This window comes from Anomaloglossus baeobatrachus, chromosome 4 (genome assembly GCF_048569485.1).
Source record: "Anomaloglossus baeobatrachus isolate aAnoBae1 chromosome 4, aAnoBae1.hap1, whole genome shotgun sequence".
Classification (NCBI taxonomy): Eukaryota; Metazoa; Chordata; class Amphibia; order Anura; family Aromobatidae; genus Anomaloglossus; species Anomaloglossus baeobatrachus.
Genome location: NC_134356.1, coordinates 278544308 through 278568449, shown reverse-complemented (window position 1 = coordinate 278568449; position 24142 = coordinate 278544308). Strand labels below are relative to the sequence as shown.

At 49.3% G+C, this 24142-nt stretch overlaps 1 protein-coding gene across 1 annotated transcript in view; it reads right to left on the bottom strand.

Moving 5' to 3' along the window:
* The window catches only part of NUP107 (nucleoporin 107), a 145215-nt gene that overhangs the window by 94810 nt on the left and 26263 nt on the right, over positions 1–24142 (bottom strand). Inside the window, exons 4-6 of the mRNA XM_075342464.1 lie at positions 21496–21611; positions 21221–21365; positions 14830–14933 (exon numbers count right to left, since the gene is read on the bottom strand). Of these exons, the coding sequence (XP_075198579.1) occupies positions 14830–14933; positions 21221–21365; positions 21496–21611 (365 nt within the window). The remainder of the gene's footprint in view (positions 1–14829; positions 14934–21220; positions 21366–21495; positions 21612–24142) is intronic.

The window sequence follows — 24142 nt, the reverse complement described above, 5'->3', positions numbered from 1 at the left end:
ACATATTTAATTATTGCCGCTCTCCTAGACCTATCTGATAACCCTCTAATATTCCAACTCAACACCTTAATTCTATCCCCCATTATCCCACCCAGTAAAACCATCAAACCTTGTAGTATCGCCCCATGCTGCCTCTACCCTACCCCTTTCCCCCCTCCCCCCCCTGCTCCCCTCCCCTCCTGCTCCCCACCACTTCCTGTTTTTGAGTACTCCTGTGAAGCATTGGGTTTTCCAAGCCTGGTCCATAATCCCTACTAAATTCCCCCCCACATCCCTCGCCTTCCCCTCTTAGACACATTTTAAAACTCGTCCCTTTTCTAACAGTTCTCCAGTCCCACCCTATGTATAATCATATTCCACTCAAGCAATATAACAGTAAAATGGCAAACAGTAATTAAACTGGAATCTCAAATTGTAAACACTACCACCGCGCCTAATTAGGCAGTCACCATGTCCTGCGAAGCTCACATCAAACCCTTCACATTCCCCCTGCATACTACCTCAATCCCAAAGGGAAGGAGGAAAAAAAAAAAAGGGGGAGAAAAAGAAAAAACAAGAAGGGTCCCCTGTAAGCTCCTAAGGATGTCGTAGAGCCTCAGCCGGCCTTCTCCAACACACTGCAGATTCAGACAGTCAGCTCATTCCTTCAAACGGATCCGCTTTTTGTTTGCGTCCAACCACTGCATGGCTTCCTCCGGAGTTGTAAAAAAGTGCACCCGCTCCAACGCAGTCACTCTTAGCTTTGCCGGGAACATCATTGAGTATTGCACCCCAATCTCTCACAGGCGCCTCTTTACTGCTGTAAAAGTCATACGTAGCTTTTGAACAGAAATGGAGTAGTCCGGGTATATGGAAATTCTCTGGCCGTCAATCATAAGATCCTCCATGTCTCTTGCCTTTCGCAGTATATAGTGTCCCTGTCCCTGTAGTTGAGGAGCTTGGCTAGCATAGTGCGAGGGCCCCTGCCTGCTGGTTGTGGCTGCATCGGGACTCTGTGTGCACGTTCCACGGCATAGAGCTTGGATAAGACATTAGCACCAATTTTCCCCCTGAGCCAGTCTTCTACATATTCAGTGGGGTTTCTTCCTTCCGCTTTCTTAGGGATGCCGACAATCCAGATGTTATTCCTTCTAGAGCGATTCTCTAAATCATCATTTTTTTGCCATGATTTCAGCTATCTGCTGTGCAAATGTTTTTCAGACTTTTGTAGTTTTGTAATATGATCCTCTGTTATCCCCACTCTTTCCTCCACAGCTCCAGTTCTCAGGTCTGCTTTTTTGAGGTCTTTCTTAATGCCAGCAACCTCTGCCTGTAATCCCTTAACTTGCTTTGTCAGGGTAGTCAGAGCTTCTTTACAAAAAGACACCACTGCAAAAACGTCCTTTAAAGTGGGGTTTTCTGGAGCCTCCTCTGCACTGTGTGCTTTCTCCACTTCTCCTGTATTATCTTGCTGCTTTTCACCATCCCCCATCTCAGAGGTGGCATTGTCTTCCCCCTCCTTTCCTTTCTCACCTGTTATCTATATGCTGACGTGATTTGTCTGGAGTCCAGGCAAACTTCTCCAGCCTTGCTGCGACCTGCATCCTCTGCTGACAGGCTGCATTAACTTTCTCAGCTTCCTGCCTTATGGCACCATTTTGAAAGCTAGGGACTTTCCCGCCTCCATTATCTTTTTGCCTGTGACGGACCATGGCACCGCTCTGCATCCACCAGACTCACCCCAGACAAGTCCTCACCACCTTATCTTCCTGACAGCCGGCTGAGGCAGTGATAACAGCGGTGTTCAGGTATTTATCATGGGTGTTTGCAGGAGAGCTCCACAGACACGCCTCCTCACATTGCCGTCCAGGCCACGCCCCCTGGGTTTCTTCCTTAAGTAGTCTCTGGTATGATGATATAATATAATCCTGGCAGCCAGAGTCGAAATCTCTAGACTGCCGTTATGGTCTCCAATCGGAATCGAAGTCCCTAGATTTAAGCCATGTAACCAAGTGATCCTCTAGTCGGAGCCAAAGTCCCTAGATCAAGTCCACAAGGCATCCTGGTTCTGTATGTCACAGACCTTTTCCGGCTGAGCTGGCAGATGAGGTTTTGGAGACCATCTTTATCCATATGTCCAAGGCGCCCATATGTATAACAGCGCCATAGATTGGGCAAGTCACAGGCCCTGTTTGTAGGCCTTTGTTTTGGTGCAGCTTCTGCTAGGTAGCGGGACCATCCTTCTCGAGTGGCTGGTGTTAGCAGTACGGCAGCTGGAACCCCATAAACAAATTCCAGAACACAAGCCCTCTCTTCTCTTGAGGATTTAGGCCCCAATGCAGCCAACAACTCTGTGGCTCAGGCTACTTGGGACCAAGTTGATTCCGATTGTCACTAGATCCATGATGTGGCACAGTTTAAATCCTCTGGGTCAATATCGGCGGGATCCTCATCGTCCTCTGCATCATTCTGGGCATCCCAACGGACTAATTTCCGGATCAAGTTCGACCGAGAGTCAGCGTTCCTGTAGTCAATCTTTTGCATCTGGCACAGAACCTGTAGCATCAATTTACTGCTGCGGTCGTAACTCCTCTCCACTCCTTGTCCCATGGCTGAGCTGGTGGGGTTGAACATGGCAGTGTCTGAAAACTGAATGCCTCCCCTATGGCCTGCTGGGTATGCTTATGTGTCTCCCTGGTTGTTGAGCCCTGGACGGTGTCCGAGAACACCAGTCCTCTGCAGCTCCCCTGGATAAACCAGGCTGAGTAGTATCCCACTGCTGCCACCAGCCGCTCGACAAGGATGGTCCCGCTACCCAGCAGAAGCTGCACCAAAACAAAGGCCTACAAACAGGGCCTATGACTTGCCACAATCTATGGCGCTGTTATACATGTGGGCGCCTTGGACACATGGATAAAGATGGTCTCCAAAACTGAGGCCCCATGCTTGGAGCCCATCTGCCAGCTCAGCCGGACAAGGTCTGTGACATACAGAAACAGGATGCCTTGTGGACTCGGTCTAGGGACTTTGGCTCCGACTAGTGGATCCACTTGGCTACATGGCTTCAATCTAGGGACTTCGATTCCGATTGGAGATCATAACTGCAGTCTAGGGATTTCGACTCTGGCTGCCAGGATTATATCATATCATCATACCAGAGACTACTTAAGGAAGAAACTCAGGTTGGGACAATTTGGTCACCTGGCTACAGACTTTGCAGACCTCAGCCAGCTTCCTAAATCTAGCGTTATTACATTCTCGGTGGGTGCCCGCCGAAAGCGGGGTGCTGCTGGATTGGAGTAAGTAGCCCTGGAAGCTCTGAGGCACGGACATTCTAAAGCCCTGGTGAGCCAGCGGAAGGGTGAGAAACTGTTGCCTGTTACATTTGTGTGTTTTGCTGGTTATGTGTTGTGCCGTTAATTGTTTGGGGACCCAATAAAGTCTTAATATTGTGATTCCCTCATCCTGTGTTGACCGAGTAGTGTTCCACCCACGGTTAAGGAGGTTGGGCGTTCAGTTGGGATGAGCCCTGGGCCACCCACTGACCCCCATGTCTCCACAACACTATCTTCACAAAGATGTCGCAGGAGATGACCGCTATGCGCAGGTGCCAACTCTGACGCCATCTTAGTGAAGATATTAGTAAGACTCTTCAATAATGTAATTATCATAAATAAAAGATAGGGGGAGACCAGACAGGCAGGAGGCGGAAATCACTATCAAAACCCAACCGAGCTATTAGCTATTCGGTAGTTGTTGCCAATCAAGAAGCTGTACATTTCACAAACTTTACTTGCTTGTATTTCAAAACCTATACATCCAAGCTGACAAATAAAGGGATGTATAGAATCAGCCTGATAGTGCCAGTATAGCACTGGCTTTAGCTTATATAGGAAAATCTTGGCGATAGGATTTGTCTGTTAAAGTGAACCGAAGCCAGAAACAAAAGGAGCATACAGTGAAATGAAGGGAATTTTGTTTACTTACCGTAAATTCCTTTTCTTCTAGCTCCTATTGGGAGACCCAGACAATTGACAATTGGGTGTATAGCTACTGCCTCCGGAGGCCACACAAAGTATTACACTTTAAAAAGTGTAACCTCTCCCCTCTGCCTATACACCCCCCCGTGCATCACGGGCTCCTCAGTTTTGGTGCAAAAGCAGGAAGGAGGAAACTTATAAATTGGTCTAAGGTAAATTCAATCCGAAGGATGTTCGGAGAACTGAAACCATGAACCAAAAGAACAATTCAACATGAACAACATGTGAACACAAAAGAACAAACAGCCCGAAGGGAACAGGGGCGGGTGCTGGGTCTCCCAATAGGAGCTAGAAGAAAAGGAATTTACGGTAAGTAAACAAAATTCCCTTCTTCTTTGTCGCTCCATTGGGAGACCCAGACAATTGGGACGTCCAAAAGCAGTCCCTGGGTGGGTAAAAGAATACCTCGATAAAAAGAGCCGAAAACGGCCCCCTCTTACAGGTGGGCAACCGCCGCCTGAAGGACTCGCCTACCTAGGCTGGCATCTGCCGAAGCATAGGCATGCACCTGATAGTGTTTCGTGAAAGTGTGCAGACTCGACCAGGTAGCCGCCTGACACACCTGCTGAGCCGTAGCCTGCTGTCGCAATGCCCAGGATGCACCTACGGCTCTGGTAGAATGGGCTTTTAGCCCTGAAGGAATCGGAAGCCCAGAAGAACGGTAGGCTTCAAGAATCGGTTCCTTGATCCACCGAGCCAAGGTTGACTTGGAAGCCTGCGACCCCTTACACTGGCCAGCGACAAGGACAAAGAGCGCATCAGAACGGCGCAGTGGCGCCGTGCGAGACACGTAGATCCGGAGTGCTCTCACTAGATCTAACAAATGCAAATCCTTTTCACATTGGTGAATTGGATGAGGGCAAAATGAAGGTAAGGAGATATCCTGATTGAGCTGAAAAGGGGACACCACCTTAGGGAGAAAGTCCGGGACCGGACGCAGCACCACCTTATCCTGGTGAAATACCAGGAAGGGGGCTTTGCATGACAGCGATGCAAGCTCTGACACTCTTCGGAGTGATGTAACTGCCACTAGAAATGCCACCTTCTGCGAAAGACGTGATAGAGAGACATCCCGCAGCGGCTCAAAAGGTGGTTTCTGAAGAGCCCGTAGAACCCTGTTGAGATCCCAGGGTTCCAGCGGTCGCTTGTAAGGTGGGACTATGTGGCAAACTCCCTGCAGGAACGTGCGGACCTGCGGAAGCCTGGCTAGACGCTTTTGAAAAAACACGGAAAGCGCCGATACTTGTCCCTTGAGAGAGCCGAGAGACAAACCCTTGTCCATTCCGGATTGAAGGAAGGAAAGAAACGTGGGTAAGGCAAACGGCCAGGGGGTACACCCCTTATCAGAGCACCAGGCTAAGAAGATCCTCCAAGCCCTGTGATAGATCTTGGCTGACGTTGGTTTCCTGGCCTGTCTCATAGTGGCAATGACCTCTTGAGATAACCCTGAGGACGCTAGGAGCCAGGACTCAATGGCCACACAGTCAGGTTGAGGGCCGCAGAATTCAGATGGAAAAATGGCCCTTGAGACAGCAAGTCTGGTCGGTCTGGGAGCGCCCACGGTTGACCCACCGTGAGGTGCCACAGGTCCGGGTACCACGACCTCCTCGGCCAGTCTGGAGCGACGAGGATGGCGCGGCGGCAGTCGGACCTGATCTTGCGCAACACTCTGGGCAGCATTGCCAGAGGAGGGAATACATAAGGCAGTCGAAACTGCGACCAATCCTGAACTAATGCGTCCGCCGCCAGAGCTCTGTGATCCTGAGACCGTGCCATGAATGCCGGGACTTTGTTGTTGTGCCGAGACGCCATGAGATCGACGTCCGGCGTTCCCCAGCGGCAACAGATCTCTTGAAACACGTCCGGGTGAAGAGACCATTCCCCTGCGTCCATGCCCTGGCGACTGAGAAAGTCTGCTTCCCGGTTTTCTACGCCCGGGATGTGAACCGCGGAGATGGTGGAGGCTGTGGCCTCCGCCCACAGCAGAATCCGCCGAACTTCTTGGAAGGCTTGACGACTGCGAGTGCCGCCCTGGTGGTTGATGTACGCGACCGCCGTGGCGTTGTCCGACTGTATGCGGATCTGCCTGCCCTCCAGCCACCGATGGAAAGCCTTTAGGGCTAGATACACTGCCCTTATCTCCAGAACATTGATCTGAAGGGAGGACTCTGTCGGAGTCCAGGTTCCCTGAGCCTTGTGGTGGAGAAAAACCGCTCCCCACCCTGACAGACTCGCGTCCGTCGTGACCACAGCCCAGGATGGGGGCAGGAAAGATTTTCCCTTCGACAGAGAAGTGGGAAGAAGCCACCACTGAAGTGACGTCTTGGTTGCCAGAGAAAGAGAGACGTTCCTGTCTAAGGACGTCGACCTCTTGTCCCATTTGCGGAGAACGTCCAATTGGAGTGGACGCAGATGAAACTGCGCAAAGGGAACTGCCTCCATTGCTGCCACCATCTTCCCCAGGAAGTGCATGAGGCGCCTCAAGGGGTGTGACTGGGCCCGAAGGAGAGATTGCACCCCTGTTTGCAGCAAACGCTGTTTGTCCAGCGGTAGCTTGACTATCGCTGAGAGAGTATGAAACTCCATCCCGAGGTAAGTCAGTGATTGGGTCGGAGTCAATTTTGACTTTGGGAAATTGATGATCCACCCGAACCTCTGGAGAGTCTCCAGAGCAACGGTCAGACTGTATTGACATGCCACCCGGGAGGGTGCCTTGACTAGAAGATCGTCTAAGTACGGGATCACCGCGTGGCCCTGAGAGTGTAGGACTGCCACAACGGATGCCATGACCTTGGTGAAGACCCGTGGGGCTGTCGCCAGGCCGAAAGGCAGTGCCACAAACTGAAGGTGTTCGTCCCCAATGGCGAAACGCAGGAAGCGTTGATGCTCTGGAGCGATCGGCACATGGAGATAGGCATCTCTGATGTCGATTGATGCTAGGAAGTCTCCTTGGGACATTGAAGCGATGACAGAGCGGAGGGATTCCATGCGAAACCGTCTGGTTCTCACATGTCTGTTGAGCAATTTGAGGTCCAAAACGGGACGGAATGAACCGTCCTTTTTTGGCACCACGAACAGGTTGGAGTAAAAACCGCGACCACGTTCCTGAAGGGGAACGGGAATCACAACTCCTTCTGTCTTCAGAGTGTCCACCGCCTGAAAAAGTGCAACGGTTCGCTCGGGGGGCGGAGATGTTCTGAAAAAACGAGTCGGAGGACGAGAGCTGAACTCTATCCTGTAACCGTGAGACAAAATGTCCCTCACCCATCGGTCTTGGACATGTGGCCACCAGGCGTCGCAAAAGCGGGAGAGCCTGCCACCGACCGAGGATGCGGTTTGGGGAGGCCGAAAGTCATGAGGAGGCCGCCTTGGAGACGGTGCCTCCGGCGGTCTTTGTAGGACGTGACTTAGACCGCCATGCAGAAGAGTTTCTCTGGCTCTTCTGTGGCCTGTTGGACGAGGAGGATTGGGATCTGGCTGAAGGCCGAAAGGACCGAAACCTCGCTTGAATTTTTCGTTGCTGAGGTCTCTTTGGTTTGGGCTGGGGTAAGGACGAGTCCTTTCCCTTGGATTGCTTAATAATTTCATCCAATTGCTCGCCAAACAGTCGGTCGCCAGAAAAAGGCAAACCGGTCAAGAACTTCTTGGAAGCAGAGTCTGCCTTCCATTCGCGTAGCCACATGGCCCTGCGGACTGCCACCGAATTGGCGGATGCTACCGCTGTACGGCTAGCCGAGTCCAGGACAGCATTCATGGCGTAGGATGAAAATACCGACGCCTGAGAAGTCAAAGACGCTACTTGCGGAGCAGAGGTACGGGTGACCGCATTAATCTCTGACAGACAAGCTGAGATAGCCTGGAGTGCCCACACTGCTGCAAAGGCTGGGGCAAAGGACGCGCCTGTGGCTTCATAGATGGATTTCATTAGGAGCTCTATCTGCCTGTCCGTGGCATCCTTGAGCGATGAACCGTCAGCCACTGCTACCACGGATCTAGCCGCCAGTCTAGAGACTGGAGGATCCACCTTGGGACATTGAGCCCAACCCTTAACTACGTCAGGGGGGGAAGGGATAACGTGTGTCATTAAGGCGTTTAGTAAAGCTCTTGTCCGGGAAAGCCCTGTGCTTCTGGACAGCATCTCTGAAGTTAGAGTGATCGAAGAAAGCACTCCGTGTACGTTTGGGAAACCTAAATTGGTGCTTCTCCTGCTGTGAAGCCGACTCCTCCACAGGTAGAGGCGGGGGAGATAGATCTAGCACCTGGTTGATGGACGCTATAAGGTCATTTACAATGGCGTCCCCTTCAGGTGTATCAAGATTGAGAGCAACATCAGGGTCAGAGTCCTGGGCTTCTACGTCCGCCTCATCCTCTAGAGAGTCCTCAAGCTGAGACCCCGAGCAGCGTGATTAAGTCGGGGAAGATTCTAAGCGAGCCCGCTTAGCCGGTCTGGGACTGCGGTCCGTGCCGGAGTCCTCCACGTAATAACTAGAGGCCACCCCAGGAGCACGCTTCGTCGCAGACCGAGAGGGCCCTGGGGGCGATCCCGCAGTGCCCGGGGCCTGAGTAAGGGCCGGTCTGGACTGCAAAGCTTCTAGTATCTTAGCAGACCATTTGTCCATAGACTGAGCCATGGATTGTGAAAGTGACTCAGAGAGTTTCTCAGCTAAAACTGCAAACTCTGTCCCTGCCACCTGTACAGGGGTAGCCGGCGGTTCTACCAGGGCCGAGGGTCCCCCCAGTGCCCCAGGCTCCGGCTGAGCGAGTGCCACAGGGCCCGAGCATTGCTCACAGTGAGGGTAGGTGGAACCTGCAGGTAGCATAGCCGCACAAGAGGTACAGGTTGCAAAATAACCCTGTGTCTTGGCACCCTTGCTCCTTGTGAACGACATGTCTCCCAGGAGAATGATCACTGAGGGATATATAGCCACAAGCTAACAGTACAGCCGAACCGAGAAAATGTATACAAATAAAACATATATATATACACAGTTCGGCACTCTAGGGGTACCAGCACCGGGTGACCGGTGTGGCTTACCGACCGCACAAGCGGTGTGTGGCCACCAGATTCCCAGCCTCGGGTCTCCCAGAGCTGCAGCCAGAAGTCCTCCACCGGCAGAATGTGCTTAAAAACATGGCCGTCGGCGTTCACAGGGGAGGAGGGAGCCGTGGGCGTAACTACAAAACTGCGGGAATCTGGTGCCCCAGAGTGATTAGTGAGGGGGGAGGAGGACAGCTAAGTGTGCTCCAGCCCTCACTGTCAGCGTTAGACCGACCGTCCCGCCCTTTCCCCTGACTGGCAGGCCCGGGGGCGGGAGTTCAATGCACTAGGCCGCAAAAGCCGGGTACTAAAGTTAAAACCGCGGCCGGCAAGCAGGCGCGGTCGTCCCAGTCTCATACCAACACCGCAGTCGCTGCAGCGTCTGAGGCCAAGGTGCTCCATGCACCGTCCCCAAGGGGGACACAGAGTACCTGTAGATGCAGGGCCCTGTCCCTGATGATACTCAGTCTCCTGTCCGTCAGAATCCCACAGGGGCTGCGGAGGGAGCCCGGTCCCAGTGCCTGGATGACCGGATAGGATCCCACTTCTCCCAGAGCCCCTAAGGGATGGGGAAGGAAAACGGCATGTGGCTCCAGCCTGTGTACCCGCAATGGGTACCTCAACCTTAACAACACCGCCGACTTAGTGGGGTGAGAAGGGAGCATGCCGGGGGCCCTGTTAGGGGCCCTCTTTTCTTCCATCCGATATAATCAGCAGCTGCTGCTGACTAAAATGGGAGCATGAGTGAATGTGTGCCTCCTTCAACACAAAGCATAAAAACTGAGGAGCCCGTGATGCACGGGGGGGTGTATAGGCAGAGGGGAGGGGTTACACTTTTTAAAGTGTAATACTTTGTGTGGCCTCCGGAGGCAGTAGCTATACACCCAATTGTCAATTGTCTGGGTCTCCCAATGGAGCGACAAAGAAATAACAGTTTTGGCACCCATGGTCAAGATTACTGTTATTGTGAACAGTGAAGCAAGTTGAAGGTGAAATGATCCCAAAAAAAAAAATAAATAAATAATAAATAAAAAAAAGCATAAAATTAACCCAGTGACCCCCTGGTGATTTTCCGTTTTTTTTTCCTCCCCTTCACCCAGGAGCCATAACTATTTTATTTTTCCATCAATATAGCCATGAGAGGGCTTGTTTTTTGCTTTGTTAATTCTGCCACTTTGTACTGGTAAACGAGAAAAAAAAATCCAAGTGTGGTAAAATTGCAAAAAGAAAAAATGCAATTGCACAGTAATTTTTTATTATTCACAATGTTCACTATAGGGTAAAACTGACTTAGTGACATGATTCTTCAGGTCAGTACGGGTTCGTAGATACAAAACAGATACAAGTAAAACTATACAAGTGATGAAAAAAATTCAAAGTTTGTAAATTAAAAAAGAAAAAAAGAAAAAAGGCGCTTTTGCCACCATTTTCAGAGACTCATATTTTTCAGAATCTGGGGCTCAGTAATGGCTTATTTTTTGCGTCTTGAGTGCACATTTTTAATAATACCATTTTTGGAATGATGCGATGTTTAATGAAATATTACAGCAACCAAAAAAAAAAAAAAAACCAGACAAATACCGTACTTCTAGCGTTGAGTTTTTCTAGCTCCCCGTGACGTGATCATGTCATGGGGCGGCTGATGGCGGTGGGGAGTGGAGTGATCACCGTTGTAGCCATTTAAATCGCGCTGTCACATTTAAAATATTATCATCAGCAATTTAAATAATCACTATACTGTAAAGCTAACCTGGCAATATGATTCTCCAGGTCAGTACAATAAGCAGATTTCATATGTACCGTATATACTGGCGTATAAGACGACTTTTTACCCCCTTAAAATAATGGCTACAGTGGGGGGTCGTCTTATACGCCGGATATACGGGGGGGGGGGGGGGGGGTGTATGTACACTGCAGCGTCCAGGGGAGGTGGGGGCAGCAGCTCTGGAGCACAGGGGAACGCTGCGGCCTGCAGCCTTTGATCTCCTGCACCCGCTCATATAATATGCACAGCCGCTGTCCATCTCCAATGGTGCTGAAATCGCACGCAGTGAGGGGCTGGGGCAGCGGTGCATATTATGAGCCTGCGTCCCAGTGTGATCGCACATGCCCACCCCTGTGTTAGATTTGGCCCCCAGGCTGCTGCTCATTCTAAAATAAAAAAGCTTTACTTACCCCTCCCTGCAGCGTTTCTCCCCGTGTCCCTGCTTCCAGTGTGATCAGGCCGAGAGCTCAGCCTGCTGTGCCGATCACATGACCGCACTGAACCAGGAAGTGGAAGAACAGAAGCACGGAGCCAGACAGGAGGGAGCTCAGCGCTGGAGGAGGTAAGGAAAGAGGGTTTTATTTTACTTTGGGCAGCAGCCTAGGGGCCATATCTGACACAGGGGGACTTGTGCGATCTATAGGGGCCATGGGCAGCACTATGGGGGCGATATCTGACACAGGGGGACTTGTGCGATCTATATAGGGGCCATGGGCAGCACTATGGGGGAGATATCTAACACAGGGGGACTTGTGCCCATTATGGGCCCCGGTGAGCTGCTTCTAACCCCCCAGATGTATGCCCTGCCAATCCCCCCCCCCCCCCGCCGAGCCGCGGGTGCAGGCCCCACAGAGCAGCAGAGTTGTGTGTCTTTGTCTGTATGTAGCAGAGTTGTATGTGTTTGTCTGTATGTAGCAGAGTTGTATGTGTTTGTCTGTATGTAGCAGAGTTGTATGTGTTTGTCTGTATGTAGCAGAGTTGTGTGTGTTTGTCTGCATGTAGCAGAGTTGTATGTGTTTGTATGTAGCAGAGTTGTGTGTGTTTGTCTGCATGTAGCAGAGTTGTATGTGTTTGTCTGTATGTAGCAGAGTTGTATGTGTTTGTCTGTATGTAGCAGAGTTGTATGTGTTTGTCTGTATGTAGCAGAGTTGTGTGTGTTTGTCTGCATGTAGCAGAGTTGTATGTGTTTGTCTGTATGTAGCAGAGTTGTGTGTGTTTGTCTGCATGTAGCAGAGTTGTATGTGTTTGTCTGTATGTAGCAGAGTTGTATGTGTTTGTCTGTATGTAGCAGAGTTGTATGTGTTTGTCTGTATGTAGCAGAGTTGTGTGTGTTTGTCTGCATGTAGCAGAGTTGTATGTGTTTGTCTGTATGTAGCAGAGTTGCATGTGTTTGTCTGTATGTAGCAGAGTTGTATGTGTTTGTCTGTATGTAGCAGAGTTGTATGTGTTTGTCTGTAGCAGAGTTGTGTGTGTGTGTTTGTCTGTATGTAGCAGAGTTGTGTGTGTTTGTCTGTATGTAGCAGAGTTGTGTGTGTTTGTCTGTTTGTAGCAGAGTTGTGTGTGTTTGTCTGTTTGTAGCAGAGTTGTGTGTGTTTGTCTGTTTGTAGCAGAGTTGTGTGTGTTTGTCTGTTTGTAGCAGAGTTGTGTGTGTTTGTCTGTTTGTAGCAGAGTTGTGTGTGTCTGTTTGTAGCAGAGTGTAGTACCATTGTTTCAGTCCAGTTGTGGCTTTATACAGCAGGGAGGAGCATTCCTTGCTGTACTAAGTGAACATTGGAGCGATTGATCTGTCAATGGCCCTTTAAAAACATATTGTACGGCTCTCGCGGAATTAAAATTAACATGTTGCAATCAAAGCAGACTTTTTTTCATTTGGGAGCGGGGTAGTCTTATACAGTGAGTATATCCCAAATTCTATATTTTTAGGGAAGAAGTTGGGGGTCGTCTTATACGCCCAGTCGTCTTATACGCCGGCATATACGGTATATAATAAAAAAAAAAATAAGTTGCTACCATTTTGGTGTAGATAAGTTATGAACATCTCTTAAAGCATTTTCTTGCAATGTTGCTGAGGCAAAAAAAAAAAAAAAATCTGGAGTTTCAATGTTTTTTTTCTAATTACATCATTTACCAATGAGGTTAATTTATTTAAATTTTGTAGGTCGGACTTTTACTAATGCAGCGATATCAAATTATTTATTGTTGCTTTTTTTAATGGAGTAAACGGTGCAAGCGATTTGAACTTTCAAATATATGGAGAGGAAAAAAAAGTCACTGATATATATATGCCCCAGCCTCCCAGTGATGTATATGACTCAGCCCCAGTGCCTCCTGCGACGTATACATTTTCCAGTCCCAGCGTCTCCCATATGATGTATATGCTTCAGCTGCAGTGTCTCCTATAAAATATATATGCTTCAGTCCCAGTGTATCCTGTGTTATGTATATACAGCAGTCTCTGTGTCTCCTTTGTGATTTATAGAGCAGACCTCCCACTGGTCGAGTTCTCTAAATTTAAGTTACACGAGCAATTATTAATTTAGCACTATGAAGAGACCTGCAGTATAAAATACATCTGTGTTCTGAACAATTTACTATTGCGATTTCTTTGTAAAACCTATCACAAAAAGTTGACTGGGCTGCTACCCATAGCACACCTGGAAAAGTAGTTGAGATGCAACATGATCAGTATTCCCCAACATCACAGCCGCACCAAAGAGAAGCAGCTCCAGCCATCACATTAGGGGTGAATTAAATATTTGAGCAAATATAGAAAGGTAATTTTCAAATTGATAATTCTACCATCATTGAGGGGCTGCACAAAATAATGAAATGGCTCTTGGCAGGAAAAAGGTTCCCCCTCCCTGATGTAAACCATTCCAGTATAGCTCTAGCAGTATGTTTAGGGCCGTTTTCCTGTTGGAAGGTGAACCTACACCCCAGTTTCAAGTCTTTTCCAGCCTCAACAGGTTTTCCTCCAGGACTGCTACGTATTCCCGTCCGCTCTGACCAGTTTTCCCATCTCTGCTGAAGATAAACATCCCCACAACATAAAGCTGCCATAATGCTACTACAATTAATGGTGGGGCTGATGTTCTCAGGGTGGTGTGCAGTGTTTGCTTTCTGCCACACATAGCGTTATACATTTAGCCCTAAAAAAAAATCCACTTTGGTCTCATCTAACCAGGACTTTTAGAAAACGTCAAACAAGACTTCTTATGGCTTGCTTTCAAAAATGGCTTCTTGTCGCTCTTCCGTAAAAGGCCAGATTTGTGGTGTATACGACTAATAGTTGTCCTGTGGACAGATTCTCCCACTTAAGCTGTGGATCTCTGCAACTCCTCAAGAGTGACCACGATCCTTTTAGCTGCTTCTGTAATTACTGCTCTCCTTCCATGTGATGTCAGTTTAGGTGGAAAGCCATATCTTGATGATATGCAGGGACTTTTTTTTTTTTCTTTTTTTAAATAACCTAACCCTGCTTTACTCTTCTCCACAACTTTATCTATGACTTGTCTGGTGTTTTCCTGATGCTTTTTCATCAAACAGCATTCTCAAACAAACCACTGAGGTCTTCACAGAACAGCTGTAGTTATACAGAGATTCAATTATATAAAAGTTGTCTCAATTTACTCATTATGCGACTTCAGGCATTTGACCGCTCAGGATTATATTTAGGGGTATGAGACTACAGGGCGCTGTTTACAACTGCACATCCAAATTTACAGACTTGTATTTTTTAAATATTTAGAAAAGCATGTATAAAATTTCTTTACATTTCACCAATACTTGGAAATTTGTGTTGATAGGTACATCAGATAAAATCTCTAAGTCTGTGGGTGTAATGTGTAAGACTTCACTGGGTATGAATACCTTTTCAAGGCAAAATGTTCAGTGGTAATGCAAGTTACATTCTATAATGACGAGTATGAAGCTGAACATGAGCAATTAAAACGCCACAAAATTGGCCATACATCCGAATAATGGACTACATTACCAAGTGTACCTACCTGGTCACTGCACATGTTTTCATACTCTTCCACAAGATCAAAAACTGCACTGGAAGGAAGCTTCTGAAATGACTTCAGGAATTCCTCATATAGACTCATTGTTGCTAATTAAAATAAAAAAAGTGAGCAATGTCAGTTTCATTCAAGTTTTAAATGTGTTACACACTGGTGACACATTGGTGACTAACCAAAACCCAGACAAACTATTAAGGAAAAGAAGGGAATTTTGTTTACTTACCGTAAATTCCTTTTCTTCTAGCTCCAATTGGGAGACCCAGACAATTGGGTGTATAGCTACTGCCTCCGGAGGCCACACAAAGCATTACACTTAAAAGTGTAAGGCCCCTCCCCTTCTGCCTATACACCCCCCGTGGGATCACGGGTTCCTCAGTTTTAGTGCCAAAGCAAGAAGGAGGAAAGCCAATAACCGGTTTAAGAACAAATTCAATCCGAGGGAACATCGGAGAACCGAAACCAGTCAACATGAACAACATGTGTACCCGAACCAACAAAAATCCCTAAGCAAACAGGGCGGGTGCTGGGTCTCCCAATTGGAGCTAGAAGAAAAGGAATTTACGGTAAGTAAACAAAATTCCCTTCTTCTTTGTCGCTCCTAATTGGGAGACCCAGACAATTGGGACGTCCAAAAGCAGTCCCTGGGTGGGTATAATAACCCCTCGTGATAGGACCGTAAAAACAGCCCTACCCTACAGGTGGGCCGTCGCCGCCTGAAGGACTTGTCTACCTAGGCTGGCGTCCGACGAAGCGTAGGTATGCACTTGATAGTGTTTGGTAAAAGTGTGCAGACTCGACCAGGTAGTCGCCTGGCACACCTGCTGAGCCGTAGCCTGGTGTCGTAATGCCTAGGACGCACCCACGGCTCTGGTAGCATGGGCCTTCAGCCCTGAGGGAACCGGAAGCCGAGCAGAACGGTAGGCTTCAAGAATTGGTTCCTTGATCCACCGAGCTAGGGTGGATTTGGAAGCTTGCGACCCTTTGCGCTGACCAGCGACAAGGACAAAGAGTGCATCCGAGCGGTGCAGGGGCGCCGTGCGGGAAATGTAGATCCTGAGCGCTCTCACGAGATCCAACAATGCAAATCCTTTTCACATTGATGAACTGGATGAGGGCGCAAGGAAGGCAAGGAGATATCCTGATTAAGATGAAACGGGGATACCACCTTAGGGAGAAACTCCGGAATAGGTCGCAAGACCACCTTGTCCTGGTGAATCACCAGGAAGGGAGATTTGCATGACAGCGCTGCTAGCTCGGACACTCTCCGAAGAGACGTGACCGCTACTAGAAAGGCCACTTTCTGTGAAAGGCGAGAAAGGGAAACATCCCTCATAGGCTTGACAGGCGGCTTCTGAAGAACAATTAGAACCCTGTTCCGATCCCAGGGCTCTAACGGCCGCTTGTAAGGAGGGACGATATGACAGACCCCTTGCAGGAACGTGCGTCCCTGAGGAAGTCGTGCTAGGCGCTTCTGAAAAAATACAGATAGCGCTGAGACTTGCCCCTTGAGGGAGCTGAGCGACAAACCTTTTTCCAACCCGGATTGCAGGAAGGAAAGAAAAGTAGGCAAACTAAATGGCCAGGGAGAGACTCCCTGAGCAGAGCACCAAGACAAGAATATTTTCCACGTCCTGTGGTATATCTTGGTGGAGGTAGGTTTTCTGGCCTGTCTCATGGTGGCAATGACCTCTTGAGACAATCCTGAACCCGCTAGGATCCAGGACTCAATGGCCACACAGTCAGGTTCAGGGCCGCAGAATTCTGATGGAAAAATGGCCCTTGAGACAGCAAGTCTGGTCGGTCTGGTAGTGCCCACGGTTGGCCTACCGCGAGGTGCCACAGATCCGGGTACCACGACCTCCTTGGCCAGTCTGGTGCGACGAGGATGGCGCGGCGGCAGTCGGACCTGATCTTGCGCAGCACTCTGGGCAACAGAGCCAGAGGTGGAAACACATAAGGAAGCCGGAACTGCGACCAATCTTGAACTAAGGCGTCTGCCGCCAGAGCTCGGTGATCGTGAGACCATGCCATGAAAACTGGGACCTTGTTGTTGTGCCGAGACGCCATTAGGTGGACGTCCGGCATCCCCCAGCGGCGACAGATCTCTTGAAACACGTCCGGGTGAAGAGACCATTCCCCTGCGTCCATACCCTGGCGACTGAGGAAGTCTGCTTCCCAGTTATCCACGCCTGGGATGTGACCTGCGGATATGGTGGAAGCCGTGTCTTCCACCACGTCAGAATCCGCCGGACTTCCTGGAAGGCTTGCCGACTGCGAATTCCTCCTTGGTGGTTGATGTATGCCACCGCTGTGGAGTTGTTCGACTGAATACGGATCTGCTTGCCTTCCAGCCACTGCTGGAAGGCTTGTAGAGCAAGATACAGTGCTCTGATCTCCAGAACGTTGATCTGAAGAGTGGACTCTTGCTGAGTCCACATACCTTGAGCCCTGTGGTGGAGAAAGACTGCTCCCCACCCTGACAGATTCGCATCTGTAGTCACTACCGCCCAGGAGGGGGGTAGGAAGGATTTCCCTTTCGACAATGAGGTGGGAAGCAGCCACCATCGAAGAGAATCCTTGGCCGCCTGAGAGAGAGAGACGTTGCTGTCGAGGGACCTCGACCTCCCGTCCCATTGGCGGAGAATGTCCCATTGTAGTGGACGGAGATGAAACTGCGCGAAAGGGAGTGCCCCTATTGCTGCCACCATCTTCCCTAGGAAGTGCATGAGGCGTCTCAAGGGGTGTGACTGACCGTAAAGGAGAGATTGCACCCCTGTCTGCAATGAACGCTATTTGACAAGCGGAAGCTTCACTACCGCTGAGAGAGTATGAAACTCCATGCCAAGATATGTTATCGACTGGGTCGGGGTTAGATTCGACTTGGAAAAGTTGATGATCCCCCCGAAACCCTGGAGGGTCTCCAGCGCCACGTTCAGGCTGTGTTGGCATGCCTCTTGAGAAGGCGCCTCGACCAGCAGATCGTCTAAGTAAGGGATCACGGAGTGTCCCTGAGAGTGTAGGACTGCAACTACAGCTGCCATGACTTTGGTGAAGACCCGTGGGGCTGTCGCCAGACCAAAAGGCAGGGCTACGAACTGAAGGTGTTCGTCTCCTATAACGAAGCGTAGAAAACGCTGATGCTCTGGAGCAATCGGTACGTGGAGATAAGCATCCTTGCTGTCTATCGATGCTAGGAAATCTCCTTGAGACATTGCGGCGATGACGGATCGGAGGGATTCCATCCGGAACCGTCTGGTTCTCACGTGGTTGTTGAGAAGCATTAGGTCCCGAACGGGACGGAAAGACCCGTCCTTTTTTGGTACCACAAACAAATTGGAGTAAAAACCGTGACCTTGCTCTTGAAGAGGAACAGGGATCACCACTCCTTCCGCCTTCAGAGTGCACACCGCCTGCAGGAGAGCATCGGCTCGGTCGGGAGGCGGAGACGTTCTGAAGACTCGAGGTGGAGGACGAGAACTGAACTCTATCCTGTACCCGTGAGACAGAATGTCTCGCACCCAACGGTCTTGGACCTGTGGCAGCCAAATGTCGCCAAAGCGGGAGAGCCTGCCACCGACCGAGGATGCGGAGGGAGGAGACCGGAAGTCATGAGGAAGCCGCCTTGGTAGCGGGTCTTCCGGCTGTCTTTTTTGGGCGTGACTGAGCCCGCCAAGAATCTGACCTCCTCTGATCCTTTTGAGTCCTTTTGGACGAGGATAATTGGGACCTGCCCGAACCTCGAAAGGACCGAAACCCCGACTGTCCCATCCTCTGTTGGGGTTTGTCTTGTCTGGGCTGAGGTAAGGATGAATCCTTACCCTTGGACTGTTTTATGATTTCATCCAAGCGCTCACCAAACAGCCGGTCACCAGAAAATGGCAAACTTGTTAAACATTTTTTGGAAGCAGAATCTGCTTTCCATTCCCTTAACCACAAGGCTCTGCGTAAAACCACGGAGTTAGCAGATGCCACTGCCGTACGGCTCGTAGAGTCCAGGACAGCATTAATCGCGTAAGACGCAAATGCAGACATTTGAGAGGTTAAGGATGCCACCTGCGGAACAGATGTACGTGTGACCGTGTCAATCTGTGCAAGACCAGCTGAAATAGCTTGGAGTGCCCATACGGCTGCGAATGCAGGAGCAAACGACGCGCCGATAGCCTCATAGATGGATTTCAACCAGAGCTCCATCTGTCTGTCAGTGGCATCTTTAAGTGCAGCCCCATCCTCCACTGCAACTATGGATCTAGCCGCAAGCCTGGAGATAGGGGGATCCACCTTGGGACACTGGGTCCAGCTCTTGACCACATCAGGAGGAAAGGGATAACGTGTATCCTTAAGCCGTTTGGAGAAACGCTTATCTGGATAAGCGTGGTGTTTCTGGACTGACTCTCTAAAGACAGAATGGTCCAGAAAAATACTTAATTTCCGCTTGGGAAATCTGAAATGGAATTTCTCCTGTGAAGCTGACTCCTCCACTTGAGGAGCTGGGGGAGAAATATCCAACATTTTATTGATGGACGCGATAAGATTGTTCACTATGGCGTCACCATCAGGAGTATCTCGGGATCAGAATCCTGATCAGCTATTTCCGGCTCATCACACAGAGAATCCTCCTGCTGAGAGCCTGACCAGTGATATGATGTAGGGGGCCGCTCATAGCGAGCTCTCTTAGGCTGTCTGGGACTGTCGTCCGTGTCAGAGCCGTCACCCTGGAATGCATGGGACACCTCCGGAGCCCGGAGCTGTTCCAAATGAGGGGGACCAGGGGACAGTGATTCAACCGTGCCCATGGTCTGCGTTACTGGTCTAGACTGCAAAGTTTCTAGGATTTTAGTCATAGTCACGGATAATCTATCAGCAAAGCTGCAAACTCTGTCCCCGTCACCTGGACAGTATTCACAGGTGGTTCTCCCTGGGTCACCTCTAGCAGAGGCCCCGGCCGAACAAGTGCCACAGGGGCTGAGCACTGCACACAATGGGGGTCAGTGGAACCTGCCGGTAGAGTAGCCCCACATGCGGTACAGGCAGCATAGAAAGCCTGTGCCTTGGCACCCTTGGTTTTGCGGACGACATGCTGTTGTCTCAGAGCAATCCAAGAGGGTATATAGTGAAGAATTACCAGCGCCAGTACAGTGCAATGTATAGCATAAAAATACAAATGAACACTGCAGCACAAGTGGGGTAGGCACCAGAGGTGTCGCTTACCGCCCGCTGAAAGCGGGTGTGTGGTCGCTAGAATCCCGTGCCTGGGTCTCCCATAACTTGTCTCCCCTTCTCCAGCTCAAACAGCACGTCAGGAATGGCTGCCGGCGTTCAGTGAAGAGGGGCGTACCGTGGGCGTGCCTCAGACGAAGAGCGGGAAACCAGCGTCTCACTGTGTTCAGTGTGAGGGCTGGAGTATGTAAAGTAAACTCCAGCCCTCGGCGCTGACGTTCTGCACAGCGTCCCGCCCCCACTCTGACTGGCAGGCCTGGGGGCGGGAACGAAACGAACTAGGCCGGAAAAAGCCGGGGACTGTAGTAGTAAGCGCGGCCGTCAAATATGCACGGCGAGCGCGGAAGTCCCCGGCGAACCACAAGTCCCAGCCGCGCCGCAGTTAAAACTGACAGCAGCGGCCGGCGCGACCGTTTCCAAACCATTAACTCCTTCAGCTAGCTGAAGATAGTGTGGCACACGCGCACAGCGCTATTGTCCCGGGCGCACTAACACACCCAGCAATGCTGGTGTGTGTGTGCGCGATTTGCACGGGGACACAGAGTACCTTAATGTAGCAGGGCCATGTCCCTGACGATACTCAGCTCCATGTCCAGCAGATCCCAGGGGCTGTGGATGGAGCACGGTCTCAGTGCCTGGAGACCGGTAAAATCCCACTTCACCCAGAGCCCTAAGGGGGATGGGGAAGGATGCAGCATGTGGGCTCCAGCCTCCGTACCCGCAATGGGTACCTCAACCTTAACAAACACCGCCGACAAAGAGTGGGGTGAGAAGGGAGCATGCTGGGGGCCCTAGTATGGGCCCTCTTTTCTTCCATCCGACATAGTCAGCAGCTGCTGCTGACTAAACAGTGGAGCTATGCGTGGATGTCAGCCTCCTTCGCACAAAGCTTGAAAACTGAGGAACCCGTGATCCCACGGGGGGTGTATAGGCAGAAGGGGAGGGGCCTTACACTTTTAAGTGTAATGCTTTGTGTGGCCTCCGGAGGCAGTAGCTATACACCCAATTGTCAATTGTCTGGGTCTCCCAATTAGGAGCGACAAAGAAATATATATTTTTCTTTAATCCACTTTTATGTTTGTTTACCATAAAACTACAGATGCAAACCCCCACTAGATATACCTGTGTGATAGTGGCCTAAAGAATTATTGCCTCTTACCAGCTTCTCCTGGATCCTCTTCCCTCATCATGATGGCACTGAGTGTAATGTCTTCATTAAAGCTTGGACCTTCAAATGATGTAAAAACACCAGTTCGCTGAGGGGAAAATGAGGATGTGTATACACTATCATCCAAATTAGGCAGCTAAATTTAAAAAGAAAATAAATAAAACACGTCACAAAAGGGGAAGATGTTATATTGTAACAAGTATTTGTCCAATCTATATAATTGAAATTTTGAGATGCAAACAGAAAATAGAAATAGTTCAACCCACCGCAGACATGTCCAGTAAGCGCCCGGGAGTTTGGACTAAACGTGGGGTTCTGCTGGCTGAACCCATAATTGCAGAAACATCTGGTGGCCTTGATGTATTCCAGGGTTGTGGAGTCACTGTAAATAACAAATTCTTAGTGTAAAATAAGAAAGAAATGTGAATGCGGAGACCTTATTGAAGATATATGGTACTCAAAAGGAGGGGAAAGACCCCTTGGAGAGTGGGTCATATCCTCCCATTTCTCTAGTAAATGTAGATTACAAAATCTACACTAAAATGTTGGCCACTAGACTGAATTCTGTCATATTGGACATAGTTAACCCTGATGAGACAGGATTTATGCCTGGGAAGAGTACTTCCATTAACTCTAGAAGGCTTCAGGCGGTGGTACAATCAAGCACTCTGGTAAAAGATAACAAGTGGGCCCTCGCCTCGCTGGACGCGGCCAAGGCTTTTGATTCTGTGGAATGGAATATCCTGCTGGCCTGCCTCCAAAAGTTTGGATTCGGTCCCAAGTTTTGTAACTGGATTCAAATGCTGTATCATGCTCCCCGAGCCAAGATGGTAGTTAATGGCGTCTCCTCAAGCTCCTTCCGTTTAGGGAGGGGGACTCAACAAGGATGCCCTTTGTCCTCGGCTCTTTTTGCCCTGGCCACTGAAGCCCTGATTCACATTTCTTCAAATAAGTCGATACGGGGCATACAAATTGCAGATTAAGTGGATACCATCGGTTTGTATGCAGACAGTATGATCATATTTATGGATCATGTGGAGCTGTCTCTGCATTGGGTCGTCAAGGTCATAGATGAGTTTGTTAAATTCTCAGGACTCGGCATAAATTGGGACAAGTTTCACCTGATGTTCCTGTCCCACTGCCCAGCAGTTGGGCTGGAGACGACATCCCCTCTGCCATTAGTTCCTAGTTTCAAATACCTGGGAATTATCAACCGCAATAGCTGACAAGATTTGCAGTCCAACATTTATTCCCTGTGGGCGCTGGCCAAATCTAAGTTTTTGTTATGGGGTAAGCTTCCCCTATCTTTCGCAGGACATATTAATTTGGTGAAAACGATTCTACTTCCTAAATTTAGTTACTCCCTTCAACAAAGTACAGTTCCAGTCCCTAAATCTTTTATTTCTCCTCCCTGAACTCTTTACTGTCCGGGTTTATATGGGGTAATGCACGACCTAAACTAAAGCTCACTACACTATATAGATCTAAGCAACAGGGAGGGGCGACATTACCAGATTTTTACTTGTATTATCCTGTCAGGCCAATTGAAAGCATTGTCCTCAAAAGATGCTCGGCTCCTATCTCCCAAACTCCCAAAGTCATCTTGCGCAACTGAAAAGAAAATCTGAGGAGGGAAAAGGCGCAAGAGATAGGGTCTTACCCGGTATATGGGTTTAAGGCAAAAAGGGATGAATACACTCACCTGATCAGGTTGTGCCAGTCACAACCCCTGTGCAGACTTGTGTGAGTGCTGGAGTGGTTAAAGCAGCGGCCCCGTTAGAGAGAGCTATAACTGTTCAAAGTGAAAGGACGGGTTTTTTACCGCGCTATAAACCACAAAAGGTGTTTATAAAAATAAAGATTCTTTTATTAAAACATTCCTACGCGTTTCAGAGGCATGCACGCCTCCTTCAGGGAAAAATATATATTTTTCCCTGAAGAAGGAGGCGTGCATGCCTCTGAAACGCGTAGGAATGTTTTAATAAAAGAATCTTTATTTTTATAAACACCTTTTGTGGTTTATAGCGCGGTAAAAAACCCGTCCTTTCACTTTGAACAGTTATATCTTGCGCAACTGGCAGAGACAAGGTGCTTGCTCAGGTTCCTGGAGACGGATAAACTAGGCTTGTCTAAAATGTTACCTCTTCTCAGGTTGGCAAGGCAGGTCTGGAGACGGACAAAGAAAGTTGGTCACTTCTCAGACTGTTGCCGAGATGCCTTTATGGCAGAATGCGTACTTCCCTAAGTTACTGAACCACCCATCCTCTACATTCTGGGGCTCACACGGCGCAGTCGCTCTCAATGACATTTATGAACAAAATGTTCTGTTATCTTTCGACCAAATCCAGTCCCGGTTTAATGTTGCCAGATGTCATTTCTTTAGATATCTCCAGCTTAGAATGGCGATTCAACACCAGATGCGGAACATTTCAAGGGCTACTTTAATATCTTCTTTCCCTTTGATAGGGATTCTGCAATCTCCGGGTCCTAAAGGACAGATCTCATCCCTGTACACCTTCTTACTAGCAGTAGGAAATGAGTCCCAACCACTAACAGTCGGGGGAAGTGGGAGCTACTAATCTCAAACATACAAGAGGATGACTGGGAGGAAATTTTGGAATCCCCAACTAAGGTATCGCCCTCAAGCAATAAGATGATCCAACTTTACATAATACATCAGGTGTATTTAACCCCACTGAGGTGGTTTAAAATGAGACATCAGATCGTTTGCGGTGCCATGGAGAGGACGCTGACTTTATTCACATGATTTGGGGGTGTCTGGAGATTGCCACCTTTTGGAGGGAAGTCATCTCAGTTCTATCCTCCCTGTCCCTTTTCCCTATACCTCTAGACCCACTTCTCTGCTTGTTTAGAGTCATGGATGAGTGGACATGGTCACATCATTCCAACATT